General features: G+C 39.7%; 1 protein-coding gene across 5 annotated transcripts in view; it reads right to left on the bottom strand.

The window, feature by feature from the left end:
* Positions 1–794: 794 nt before the first annotated feature.
* Positions 795–14,680, bottom strand: part of LOC150020193 (uncharacterized) — a 23,538-nt gene continuing 9,652 nt past the window's right edge. For 2 of the 5 annotated variants that reach the window (XR_016509114.1, XR_016509115.1), the window contains 4 exons: positions 12,161–12,246; positions 11,532–11,699; positions 9,541–9,651; positions 795–1,777 (listed from right to left, as the gene is read on the bottom strand). Coding sequence is in view for 3 of the 5 variants with exons in the window: in XM_090266938.1 (XP_090123064.1) it covers positions 7,417–7,446; positions 9,541–9,651; positions 12,161–12,246 (227 nt within the window). In the remaining 2 variants the exon portion in view is untranslated. Of the gene's footprint in view, positions 1,778–7,347; positions 7,447–9,540; positions 9,652–11,531; positions 11,700–12,160; positions 12,247–14,680 lie in introns of those variants that run through there. The other 3 variants (XM_090266939.1, XM_090266938.1, XM_090266940.1) reach the window with 3 other exon arrangements.

The raw sequence follows: 14,680 nt of genomic DNA, 5'->3' as shown, positions 1-14,680 counted from the left end.
GCGAGAGATACATGCCCACAACCCAGGCAACTGTCCTGACTGGAAATCGAACCGGCTACCTTTTGGTTCCCAGGCCAGTGTTCAGTCTATGGAGCCACTCCAGCCAGCTCCAGCACCAGAATTTAAAATCCTAGTAATCAGGCTCCAGGGAGCATCTTCTTAACCCTCTTAGCCCCACAGCACACTGCAGGATGCCACAGGTCTCTCTTCTGAGCATTACTGCTCATCAGGTTGTGCTATCAATGTAGACACTGTTGAAGGTTAGAATGAACCTATGGCAGACACACATCCCCTTTTCCTTCCTGAATCTCCATGACCCCCACCGCTGTGACACCTATCAGAGAAACATAGTAGAGGTGCAATTAATATCCCTTATCAATGAGCTTGGATTATTCGGTCTTTCTTCAAAAATCTCAATTCTCAGTTTGTCACTCATTTCTATTTCACAAAACCATGATGGGTCCTATATTCTGTAAACTGAATCTGGTAGTTTAACTGTTTAATTCAAGATAACAAGATAACAAATTAGGTTCTGCATACATGCTGGAATCCCATGTAGCACATGCAGACCAAAACAGGCCTTTGGTAAGGGAAGCTTCATCCTTTCACGGCAATTTTTCTTGTTCAAGTCACATAAACCAAGTTTTCTTTTTTCTTTTTCTTTCTTTTCTTTTCTTTCTTTCTTTCTTTCTTTCTTTCTCTTTTTCTTTCTTTCTTTCTTTCTTTCTCTCTCTCTCTTTCTTTCAAAGATTTTATTTATTTTTAGAGAGAGGGCGAGGGAGGAAAAGGGAAAGAAACATCAATGTGTGCTTGCCTCTTGCGCACCCCCAACTAGGGACTTGGCCCGCAACCCAGGCATGTGCCCTGACTGGGAATCGAACTGGTGACCCTTGGGTTTGCAGGCTGGTGCTCAACCCACTGGGCCACACCAGCCAGGGCCAGGGCCACATTTCTAAACATACCCCTTAAAGGGGATCTCTGATACCAGTGATCATTAAAAATCACTGAACTCCAGCATGAGATATATAAAACAAACTCTTAATATCCTGTGGTTTACTCTGCCAAGGGTGGCCAGGGAGTATGCCCAGTCCTGAATGCTATTCTGGATGAGCTTTTCTGAGTGACCCATGTTATTTTTGTTGGGATATTTGCTCTTGTTTCCAGCTTTTTTGGACTTGCTTACCCACCCAGAGCATGACAGGCTGGGGCTGCAGCTCTCTGTGTTTCCCACCTGACTGCTTTGTGGCCTTGATCTTCAAAGCAATTTGATCTCCCTTTTGGTAGCAAGAGCCATGTGCTATTCAGAAAACCAAAGACATCTCCCATTACACAGAAATATAGACTCTTGGCATTTCCCAGGCCACACTGTTGAATCACGTTGTGTCTAACACTATGGGTATCCCTGCACCTGCTCAGTATGCAAAAAGCGTTCATAAATGATGTTGGCTGTCACGCATACCTGGGAGCACTCCACAAACCAATTTTGTTTTGATACAACTGTTTTTCTAGGAATCAGTGAGGCTCTTGGAAACTGCTTCAGGAAATTATTTACAACCATATACTTCAAAAATATTTCTGAAGATACTAAGCAGAGGATGCTCTCTCAGTGGCCAAAGAAGAATAACATGGTTCAGAATACAATCTAATATTTCTAGTAATACAGGCATGTTACTTTGTCTTTAAATTAAATACTAAGGGACCCAGAAATCCTCCTGTTTATCCCTGCTTCTCAGAAAGCTTTTCTTTAAATACGGTGTTTTGTTGGTCTTCAATAAATCTAGAAAGAAAGAAAAAAACACTTCAGTTGACAATGCACCTTTAAAACATTAATTTTTACATATATGAAAATGAAATTCGAGTACTTCTCAAGCCTGAAGTATTGATATAATTGATATAGGCTTTAATTAAGTGTCCTTTTTTTCCCTTTGAAAGAAAAAACATACTTACCATCTGCATTCACCCAGAAGCGCATTCATGGTTGAAATCAGACGGTCTGCATGTTTTGGACACAAAAGAAACCTTTGAAAACTGATTTGAGCATATGAGTGTCAAGAACCCCCACAACAGAGCCAATCCAAAACGTGCTACACTGTTTCCATTCAGAGAGCATCAATGTGCTTCTTTAACGGTTTTTCAGAATCCCAGGAAATTGTGATTACATGGCATTAGCTTTTTCATTTTCTAAAGAATGGATGAAATGCATGAAAGTCCTCTTAACAATGTGAAGAAAAGTATTTTTGGTTCTGGTAAACTTCTGCTGTTCTCTGATAAAACTACACAGAAAATGCCTTTAAGATATGACACAATTATACATACAATTGTAGCTCAGTAGCGTGGGTACTGGAGAGACTACAACCTTATCCAGCCTGAAAAAGACCCCCAAGTGGCTTTTGTTTTCCCTGAACAGTCACTTAGTCAAAGATGGTATTCATTCTAGTGATATCATGTATTTAACTTCCCTTTCTTTGTTAGATGCACTTATTTCTCCATGGCTTTGGGGGAGGAAATATTTCCAGATAAATCACTGTAGGGTTTGGTGGAAATTTACTTCATCTAGTGGACTCTGCATTTGCTACATAAAGGATGAGAGTACTCAAAACTCCATTATGTGTACGAGTGGTGAAAATAACATTGACCTTCCTATATTGTATGTGCATGTACTGAATATCAACAAAAGCACCAAGACTAGGACCAGATCATCAGTGGCTTCTAAGGACACTTACATGAACCGAAAGATTCCTTCCAGGTGTAGGTATGAAACCAAGGTCTAAATCACAGAACATTTTCAGGCAAGATAAGGATTGGGGCTACTAGCACTCACACCATTAGCAATTCAATGTGCTGTGATCATCAAATGATACCAAGTCTTATCAGAGAGCTCAAAGGCTCTTAAATTTTAATGCATGTAATGATTGCTTGGATAGATGTTTCCTTATTCAAGATGCAGATTCTCAGCACACTTCCCACCCCTGCAGATTCTGATTCACTACATCTGGGGTAGAACCCAGAAGCCAGATCTGAACAAACAAACCAGGTGATCCTGTGCAGTGGCCAATGGTGGACCCATGAAGAAATAAAGAACTTGTCTTAACCTCTTTTATCCACTTTTCATATTCACCTAATCTGAGTCTTCAGATTATCCCCATCTGTCAAAGTGCCTTGACTCGTCTTGTTGAGATTAATTTGTCTCAAGGTTTGGATAAGTAATTTTTATTTCCTTTGTACATAGTCATATAGTCATAAACGGCCACTCAACTGTCGCCTGCACAGGGAGGCTAAGAGGATATACTTTGTGGAGAAATTCTACCGCAATCACACCTATCTTGAAACAATTCAGTTAGAATAGGCTTTCTTAGGCCTTGAACCTCTGCTATTTTGCAATGATCTAAGAACAAGTTATAGGCATTTCCCTCCCTGTAGTACATCCTTGCTGCTCAAAGGGTGGACCACCAGCAGCAGCTGGAAGTTGATTAGAAATACAGAATCTCATGGCCCATCCAGACCTACTGAACCAGAATCTGAACTTGACCAAGATTTTAGGTGATCCCTGTGCTCAGGAAAGATGCATATGATGAAAAACAGCCACTTTCAGAACAGAATAAATGGGTGAGAATGAACTTCTTGGCAACAAAATCAAGCAGGCCCCACGTAATAGCTCACCAAAATGATGAAATAAGTTCTATGAACTGAGGTGGACACTTCTTTTTCCTTCCAAGTTCACTTATTTGACATATTGCAAATTGTGAGTCTGAGCCCCGCCCCACCCCACCCTCCTTTTTTTTTTTTTTTTTTTGCCCCTGAAGCCTGATGATGCCCTAACATAGATTACCTCAGGCTTCTTATGGCCATGGCAGGATTTCACTGTGTTGTGCTGACCTGGCTCCCCAGCCTCTGCCCAGATCCCTCCTGGTGCCAAATCTCCCCTCAACAGACTGGACAAACCTGTCCTATAAGCAATGACCTGGGAGAGGGGCTGGGCAGAGGTGAGTGCGAGAGAGAACCAAGAAGTCTCTGCCTCCTGGAAGGCTGTGAAACTAATAACTAATGTGGGGCTAAAGGGTGTCGGGCCCCATTGTTGGCTCCTTACAAGTATTAACAGTTAGTCTCTACAGCAACCTGTGGAACATGCAAGAAGTCACTGTCCAAACACCATACAACCAGGAGGACCACACAACTGGGCAGGGACAGGGGCTGGCTGCACAGCCTGGGCTCTCAGCCCCACAGGAGAACGCAGCAGAGCTGAAGGTGATTGCTGGGGGAAGGGGGCCACACTGCACTCCCCAAAAACCTCTTTCATGATGAGACTCGTTACATCTAGTCCCACGTGAAGCCTGAAGCAGACGCAGGGCTCCCGCCTCCAAGGTCCCACCACCGCCACCTTGACTCCTGCACTAACGGCTCCTGGGGGAGGCTCTGGAGTCAGCAGGGAACACTGTGTGAGTTTGCAAGCTGCAGCACTGTCAGGTGGGTAGGTACCCTGGAAGGTAAAAGCACAGCATTCTGCAAGCCCTGAGAGCCCGGAGAGCAGCAATTCTTGTGAGGCCATAAGGAATCTGCTTTGCAAATTAGTTTCCAGACTTCCTGGAGGAAGTGGCATTTGAGTCAGGCTGTGTGGGTCATGCAGGTAGCTAAGGGGCAGGTGGCCCCCCAGGCTGTGGGCCCAGCGTGGGTCAGGCATGGCTCTGCACATGTCTCAGTTCCATCTGATGTAACGAGTTGAGGTGCTCAGAGGGGCAAGCGAGGGAAGCAGCAGGAAGTGCAGCCGCCCCCTCGGAAGCGCCAGCTCCGTTTGTCACATTACATAATAAAGAGAGCAAATCTCAAGTCCACGTGCTGGTTCATCAAAGCCTGGGGACTCAATTTTCAGATTCGCCACTAAGGGAGATATTCACCATTGCATGCGTGAACCCCCTTCCTTGGAGGCATTTTCTACCATTTGGGAGGAAGTTCACCTTGGCATCGGTTACTCAGGTTCCCAGCCTCCCTCGAAGGCATGGGATGACATCACTGTCAGAAGAAAATGTTGAAAGAAGTGGAATCTGAGGAGAACCCATGAGAAGAGAACTGCAGCAGAGACGGCAGAAGCCCAGTGTGAGGAGCTGTCAGTGCCTGTGGTTTTAGCTCGAGGGTGTCCTCTTCTGTGCGGGTGGTGGAGGTGGTTCCATGGTGGTACCTGAGCCCAGGGCGGTGGCAGTGGTGGCTTCATGGAACCAGCTCCAGAGCGTGATCTGGGCCTCGCTCTTACTAAGTTCTTCAGGTGAGCTGTTCACTCTCATTCACTAAATTTATTTTCTCCTCTGAACAGCAAACTTTAATTTCTCTTGATTGCAATGAATAATCCTGGCTCTTTCAGGATCATGGAGAATGGAGGGCATGCCTCCAAGAATTTCAGAAGGGAGCGCTCCCCTTTATAGGAAGACCAAGTGAGCTTGCACAGGTAACCGAAAACGCAGCCATTGTCTTGACTTCCCAAATCACTGGATGATGAGGTTTGTGGAGAGCTAGGCCTGAAGCTGAGGAGCCTATCAGACAGCTGTCAGGAGAAATGTAAAGAAAATGAGGAGATCCTTATGTATGAAATGACCCAAATCCAAGGTGTTTCCCCCCGTGGGCCTTTCATGGAGCTGTAAAAGGTAGGCCGAGGGCTCAGACTCTTCTGCTGCATTATGGGAAAATGGATTGCTCAACTTGTATTCATTTAGTACTTGTTTGGACTCCAAAATCTGGGTGGAGGGGCGAAAACAAGAGAGGCCCGAACAAGAAGCAGGTGTTGACATTTGCCATAGGTGGTAGGAATTTCAGTGTGACAAGAAAAATTCTCAGGAACATCCACGGTGGGTTCTTTTAAGTTACGCTGCCAACTGAACTGCACAAGCAGTAAATGCCATCCATTACTGCCATAAGTGTCTCCCAAAGAGAGACTTTAAAACATGGCTCTAAACTTACAAATTTGATGAAACCAACAAATTCACCTTCTCACAGAAGGCAGTTCATCATTTTAGTTGCAAAGCTTAAGTCCTTAAGCAACTTAATTGAACATATAATAGAACAATATATGGTACGTTTTTTTTTTTTATCTCCTCTAGTACAAAGCAAGCTCCATGAAAATAGTTCCTTTGGTTGTTTCAATGCACACGTGTCCCCAGCACCTAGTAGGTGCTAGATTAAGCTTGTTTAACAAGAAGAGATCATACATAATTCCTTAGAACTTGTGAAGAAGAGAGTGTATGTGTGTATCATATACTACTTACTATCCTGGCCACGTCTTTGCAGCAAACCCTTATCAATGAGTATTTTTAGGGGGTAAAACATGTTATTGTATAGTCTCCATTCCCCTCCATTTCCAGGTAAAAGAGTGCTAACCAGCAAGTCACACTTCAATAAAGTCTGTTTTATTCTGCACATCGCTTCTCCCTTTAGGATTTTTGGCTTTTGATATTGAGCACAGAGCTTATGCATATCCAGAGGAACTTGACTTGGGCATTCTTAGATTTTTCCATGTATGTCAGTAGGTTCTGTTTTATGATGTGACAAGATGTAAAGAATTGTTGTAACTTCAAAAATGATTCTGGTAGGCAGTAAGGCTTTAGAAACCTGTATGAATCTCCAATATCTTCCCTGTATTTGAAGTAAGCAGCACTTCAAAGACACCTCTTAGACTTTTCGGAGTAGTTTCTATCGAAATTGGCAATTTATTTGTGAATCTCATATCCTCCATCTACTTTGCATAATAAATATTGTAAACAATATTAAGAATGTTCTTTGATATTGGAGTTGGGAATGAAAATTTCATTTTAAATGTATTGCACAAATAATTTGATAGAGGATTCTGTAAATGTCATTTTTAATGTACTTACAGCTGTTTTCCCCACAACTGCTGTGGCAAGAAGTCACTCTATGCAGCAAATGCTCTTTGTTTTCTTGGATTAAATAACACACATAGCTACCTTTATCTTTGTCTGGATTTTACTTGCTCTGATTCATTTTGCCAGCTCTGAACATTAAAAATAAAGAATAAATTCTGATCACCTTTTGTTTTCTCACCGTATTTGAAAAAGAGAAAAAAAATATGTACAAATCCAAAATAAGAATATAAAATGCCTCTAACTATATTCTGTTACAATCCAATTCCAGGAGACAGATCACTGCATTCATTCTGTACGGCTCCCATAACATAGCACTACAAACTCAGTGGCTTAAAACAACAAAAATTTATTGTCTTATAGTTCTGGAAGCCAATAGTCTGGGTGCTAGTTTCAGAGGGCCTTTCTCCCTCTGACACCTGCAGCAGAATCCTTCTTTGCTTCTCCCTAGCTTTTGGTGGTTTGTCAGACTCTCTGGCCTTCCCTGTAGATGCATCACTCCAATAGCCAGTAGTCACATTCACTTCTTGGCATTCTCCCTGGGGCTCTGTCTTCATGCATTCAACCTATAACAACTAGTTTCCTATTTTAAATTAGCAAATATTTGTATAGTTCTGTTAACACCAATTATATTATTAAAAGCACTTCTGAGTCAGAAGAAAAGGTTTATTTAGCAGTTTGAGAGGAAAGCTTAAATGTGGTTTAGCAAAACCCCAAGAAGAGGCAGAATCAAGTTTGTCAAGACATACATTTCTCTCCTCTCTATTCATGGCTACATCATCATCTACAAATATTTGGAAGAAAGTAAAATCTGGCACATGTGGGTTTCTTGGTTGCTGTGGAGTGAATTTTGCCCCCCCACCCCCAATTCATATTGAAGCCATGACCGCCCATGTGGTCATATTTGGAAATGGGGCCTTGGGAGGTGTTCAGGTTTAGCCAAGGTCCTGAGGCCTCTTAATTACTCTGCTACATTGCCACAAGGTCAAGTTTCATATTTGAGAGTCAAACCATTAATCTCTAGGGAATAATTAGAGTGCTTTTCCTCAGTAACATGTTTCTTTTGGGTAATAATACAAATACACACAATCTTTTAGCTAACACATACCATAATATTTGTACATTATTATATTATTTGTATAATTGTATTACTGAAGAAAAGCATTACTGCCTCTAAAAGACAAAAGAAAACAAGAAACCAACACATATCACCAAAAATCGTCATAATTCAAACAAATACTTTGAAGCAGATCCAATTCATTTCAAATTAATTTCCTGAGGGTTTCTTTACATTATTGTCTGGATCTGATGTATTGCATAGGGAAATGAATATACTCACTTTCCTTAAAAAAAGGTGGAGGGGAGGTTAGGGTTAAAGAAATAATTAAGTTAGACTTATGTCATTAACATTTGACAAGAGATAACTGCAAAAGTTGATGTTCTTTCATAAGCAGTCTTGGATTATTCACATTAAACACACATCTCAGGCTGGATCATTTTTCAATAGTCTAATTGCTCTAAGGCCTAGTACTAGATGGTACAAAGTCTAAGTGACAACTGAACCTAACAGAAGCACTGAGTGCTACAGTTTTTTACAAACACCTTGAAATATTGATAAGTAGCAAATGTGCCTTTCTTTCTTTTCCAATACATTTAACAGTGGTTATATTATTGTACATAGGTATGTTATTAATGCTGCTTATTGATGACATTTCTTTATGTATTTAGCTGCTATATTAACATACATAGTGTAAGATGTACATAGCCACACACACGTATATATGTATCCATGTATGTGTGTATATGCACAGATTTGTATACACACGTATTTATGACCATTTGTGTACATCTTAGAACTTGAGTTGTGCACACAATTGTCAGAACTCTCTGGGCTATGATAAAGTTAATAAAGTGCTTAATAACTGGTGAGTGAAGAGTAAAAGTGGGGAAAAAAAGGCATTTGGTAATATCTTAATGTTCCAGTTAAGTTTCAGGAATGTGTCACCCGTGAGAGCACGGATGGACCTAGGGGGAATTGTGCTCTGTGAGATAAGCCAGACAGAGAAAGGCAAATGCCATATGATCTCACTTAGAGTGGGATCTAAAGAACAACATAACCAAACAAAACAGAAACAGACTCATAGAGAGAGAACAGACTGATGGTTGCCAGACTGGAGGAGGTTTGAGGAACTGGGCAGAAAAGGTGAAGGAATTGAGAAGTGCAAATTATTAGTTTAAAAAAAAAAAAAAAGAATGTGTCAACTGGTAGTTAAAAAAAAGGATGTGTCTCCCTCATGGAGTCAGGGAGCTCTGCTGGTCAGAAGGACCTGCCTGGCAGTGAGCTCTAAGACGGCTGTCAGATCACATCATGAGACTGAAGTCTGGACTCTCTGTACTTCTCCTGGCTTCAGCTGTCCTATTTATAAAAGGGGAGGGATTGTGCCTGGTGATATGTGGGGACTCTTTTGTCTCTAACATGCTATGAATTTTCAACATTATTAACTACTGATACTTTTCATGACAGCAAGTAGTTGAATCCTAATTGCATTTTCTTTTCTGTGTTAGTGTGTTTCAGCCTTCTGAGATTTTGTATTAGATGAGAAATATATTGGACTCTCTTTTTCCTGACATGAGGGAATGCAGCTGGTGGAGTAATGTGTCCCTTTTGGGGACTTACATAAACTATTTCACGTCGCTGGGCTGCTTCTGAAGACATTAGGCCTCTGGAAGGAGTAATGCTAAAATCACTGCTGGGGAAAGACCAGATGGAGTGAAACTTCCCTTGAATCTGCAAAATACAACACATAGAATTTTAATATTTAAGATATTTAAACTCTCTGTATTGGCTATGAATGGGTTTCTTATTATCAAATAGTATTTATTTTGAAGGTTAGGATTTCTGACTGACTTTTAAAGCTATCTCAGCATTCTGTGTGAATGTTTCCAGGATTCTTGCCATTCTATTGAGAGTTTTCTGCTCAGTCTCAACTTCCCTGCCTTCTCCAGTATATATTTTCCCTCAGATACACACACCACAGGCTTCCAGATATCTGACTTTAATTCAATTCAGTACATATTTATGGACTGCACACTATGTACCCAGCACTGTGGTAGGTGTTAGGGATATCAGCATATCTAAAATAGGGACCTACCAATATGAATTAACCACACAGTACTCCACTGGGTGAAGTGAACAAATGGACCTGCTGCGTAGCTTCATTTAACATTGAACACATAAAAATTAAAGAACTACTAACTTATATTTTCTTTAAATGTATTTTATTATTATGATGATTAGCTTTCTTTTTTTTCAGTTAATGATGATCCTGTCATCTTACTGATACTGGAAATTCTGTCTTGTAGTGCTATGGCTGATTCACATCAATAGATGAACTTCATCAGATTTACAAGCGCACTCCTATTATTTCAAGAGAGAAGGTAAATGTTTCCATCCTTTCATCCAAAAGTGATACTAAGCTATTACCATATATTAAAAGGAAGTGGTGTTCACGACACACTATTTATAATCACACTTAAAATAATGTGATCTTTCAAGAGGCCATTCCTGCCCACACTAGTTTCGGTAATACCTAGTAGATGGTATTAGAAAATAGATTTCGCAGAACTATTAAAAAACAGAAATCCAAATAAATTTATACACTCTTGGTCCAGCTGGCTCCAGCTCACCAAATCAAAGGCTGATGAAAGGTGAATAAAAGTTGGAACAAAGTTTTAGTTTGCTTTGATGTATTTCTTTATGAGGTGAAAGAGGATATAGCTAAGTACGCAACAGTAAAAAAGTTAAACTTGAAATCTGCTGGGTTCTCCTGAAAAGTATTGAACCTGAATTTTACAAAGAAGAATGTTGACCTCTAGTCATTAAGGGTCTATCTAGCAACTAACCAGTCTGTTTCTTTGAGAATATTCAAAGGTTGAATTATCTAGACACGGATGGTTTCATGTGATAGTCACTAGCTACATGTGGTTAGGAGCACTTAAAATGGGAATTGTTCAAACTAAGGGGTACTCTAAGTGTGCTCTAACATACACTGGAATTTAAAATATCTGATTAATTTTTGTTATACAGATTACATCATAAAATGATAATGTTTTGGATATATTGGTTAAATGAGCATATTAAAATTAATTTCATGCATTACTTTTTATTTTAGCAGAGTATTTTAAATTGTATACATGGCTCACATTATTTTTCTGTTGACAGCTCTGATCTATAACCTACTTTAAAGCACTTCAGTAAACACAATCTTATCACATATGTGTGTAATATGTAAGTTTTAATTACACCTAAAAATATCCTACGAATGGATATTCGAATGTATCTTACAAACATTTCAAATATCTTTATCTCTAATCTTTATCTCTAATCAACCCCAGAGGACTTATGAGGTAGACTGTATTATTGTATAGTCATAGCCATATTTGGAGTCCTTCCTACTGAACTACCATTCTGGCTTCAGGCTAAGTCATGTGACTTCCCTTGGCCAATGACATGTGAGTGGCAATGACATATACCATCCTGAGCAGATGCTTTAAGAACCATCATATAATGTGCCAACTCTTTTTCCTGGGCCACAAGGGACAGCTCCTGCAACCTGAATGAAGATAACGCAGAGCAGAGCCACAGCTGACCCTTGAGGAATATGTTACCTGAGTGAGAAGAAAAATTTCTCCCAGAAGATGGCCAAAAATTTTTCCCAGAAGATGGCTGAAATCATCTATTTTCTCTTCTGCACCAGAAGCTGTTTAAGTTTTTCCAGTTTGACAAGTGAGGGCCAGAAATTGATGGCTGACACACAGTAGGTATTCTACAAATATCTGTTTAATAAATGAATGAAGACTAGGTTTTAAGGGGCTTGAAGCTCATACATATTTAGGGAAAAAACATTCTTTAAGAAAAATAGCTCCCACATTACTAATTCAAAGTTAAGTTACAAAAATGAAAATTTAGCCCTGACTGGTATGGTTCAGTTGGTTGGGTGTTGTCCCACAAAGCAAAAAGTTGCTGGTTTGATTCCCTGTCAGGCCACATAATCTGGGTTGCGGGTTCAGTCCCCAGAACGGGCTTGAGTGATAGGCAACCAATCAATGATTCTCTCCAACTCTCTCTCCCTTCCTTCTCTCTAAAAAAATATAAATAAAGTCTCAAAAATAAAAATTTATTTAGACCAAGAAAAAATTCTCAAAATATTAGAAGATCTTAGGACTAAAATACGACAAATATCAAAAAGGTCTAGGAAAATAACATGGTATGTTTATTAATTAATTGTTTGACTCACCTCTATAATACATTTTTCCGTACATGTTTTGGCTGCAAACTCTTTGATCTCCTCTTCAGAAGACAACCATTTTGTAAACTTAGTTTCTATGGAAAGATCAGAAAGATCATTCAGTCTTTCCTTTAGCATGATTGATTGAAAAAATTATTACCAGTAATTTAGAACATTTTCTTTCAGCTCACACAACATTATTGGTAATTAAGCTTTTAGAATTATTGGCAAATTTGAGAAAACTTCAAACAAATTTTTTTGATGCATGAAGTATAAGAATATGTAAGGGCCTTTCAAAATATGCTCATTTTCTGAAGCCCTAGAACATATGTATAGTGTATCTATATATCTTGCTATCTTGAGTAGCTAAGTCTATGATAAATTTTCAAAACAAGGTAAAATTATGACATGTATTATAAATATTACATATTTACAAAGAGATTTTATAGTATGTATAAAATAAACATGTCAAAGATTTTATGTAACTCATTAAATAATGAGACAACTGGAAAATTTGTTAAAATCAACTCAAAGGAGAAATCAAATCCATATGGAGTAAAGGAATGCTGAAATAAATTTACAAATAAAAGCAAAACTGGATTTTTCTACAGGAATGAATGATCAGAGAAGTCAATTCAGCCTCCACCAGGTAGAATTTACTTGTGTGTATATAGATATGAAAGGCAGAATGAGTGCCTCCCTCCCTGCACTTCCAAGATGTCCACATCTTAATCCTCAGAAACTGTGAATGTGGTAGGTTACAAGGTGAAGGGGGATTGAGGTTGCAGAAGGGATTAAGATTGCTAATCAGCTGACCTTATTATGGTGAGATTATACTGGATTATCCCTGTAGGCCCAGTGTGATCACAGGGGATCTTAGAAGTGGAAGAGGGCAAGCAGGAGAGACAAAGGGGGCTGTGACCACTGAAGAAAGGGCAGAAAGATGCAAGATTGCTGGCTTTGAAGATGGCAAAAGGGATCCAGGAACCCAGGAATGCTGTGGCCTCTAAAAGCTGAACAAGGCAAGAAAATAAAATTTCCCCCACACCCTCCAGAAAAAAGAGGAGCTTTGCCAATAGCTTGGTCTTAGTCCAGTGAGACCTGGGTGGGACTTCTGGCCTCCAGACCTATATTATACTAAATTTGCGCTATTTTAAGGCACCAAATTTGCGGTAATTTTTTAAAGCAGCAGTAGAATAACATAATAGACAAGAATTGCTTTCTATCAGTTACCTATGATTTACAGAATTTAAAAAGAGCCTTGTCAAAGACAAAGGTACACACACACACACACACACACACACACACACATATAATTAAGACCTCATATTCATGCTATATCAGCAGAGCTTATGGAGCTTACTTTTCAGGCAGCAAATAAAAGTTGGAATTTACTCCTAATGAGATGAATGACTCAGCACTTAGCAATTACAAAGATGCCCTATCCAACCACAGGATCATTAATCACAGATGGAAGCAGAAATGAGCAAATTGATGACTTGATGTTTCAGTAGAATCTCGCTTGAAAACTGGGGAGAGCCAAATCATCAATAACTGTGGAATCAATTCTGCTCCATCAGCCAATTTCTAGCCAAAAGGAGTAATAGCCTCTTGGTATCCAACTGCCTCACCTTCAAGGTTTGTGTTACAACAGAATTCTCTTTCCTTCAATTAAAATAAGCTGGGTAATACTTAGAACTTGACTCTTATCCTATGAAAACTCTTATCAAGTAGAAATTGACAGACACTGGGGAAAAAATATAAAAAGCATCAGATAAAAATTGAAAATTAAAGTAGCATCCATACATCATTCTTTTCATAGCATGAGACTTAGAGTCTCAGAGGAAGTTGATTCCTCTTACCACTCCATTCAGACAAGAGTGGGTGACTAACCCAAGCCTGGCCCATCTGTCTCAATGATAGGTTTAAGAATTTATGGGACCATCTCTGGCTGGTGTGGCTCAGAAGATTGGGTGTTGGCCTGCAAACCAAAGGGTCACTGATTTGATTGCCAACCAGGGCACATGCCCGGGTTGCAGGCCAGGTCCTCAGTTGGGAGTATGCAAGAGGCAACCAATCTATGTATCTTTTCCTCATTTTCTCCCTTCCTTTTCCTCTCCCTATAAATAAATAAATGAAAAGTCTTTAAAAAAAAAAAAAAAAAAGAAGAAGAAGAAGAAGAATTTATGGGACCAAATTTGACCCACTGAGAATCAAGCTCAGATCATTATTTAAAAGTATCAGGCAAGAGGCACCTTCTATGGACTAGTCTTGCTAATGTGGTGGAATATAGACTGGAGTTGAGAGAGAATCAGCTTGACAATGAAGTCAACTCAGAAAGAAGCAGAACTGAAAACACAGATGCCTTTGATATCATTTGTACTCTTAAGTCTAGACATGTCTATTGCGAGATCATCTGCCTCTGGTCTTCTCAAAATGGTCAGTTATTTTGCCCCCTTTCCTTCATAAGTCTATCTGAGCTTAGTTTCTGTTATGTGGCATCAGGGAAGTCCTGACTAAGACAACTAT

Source organism: Furipterus horrens, unplaced genomic scaffold (genome assembly GCF_987537825.1).
Source record: "Furipterus horrens unplaced genomic scaffold, mFurHor1.1.pri manual_scaffold_2, whole genome shotgun sequence".
Taxonomy (NCBI): Eukaryota; Metazoa; Chordata; class Mammalia; order Chiroptera; family Furipteridae; genus Furipterus; species Furipterus horrens.
This window is presented reverse-complemented; position numbering and strand designations above follow the sequence as displayed.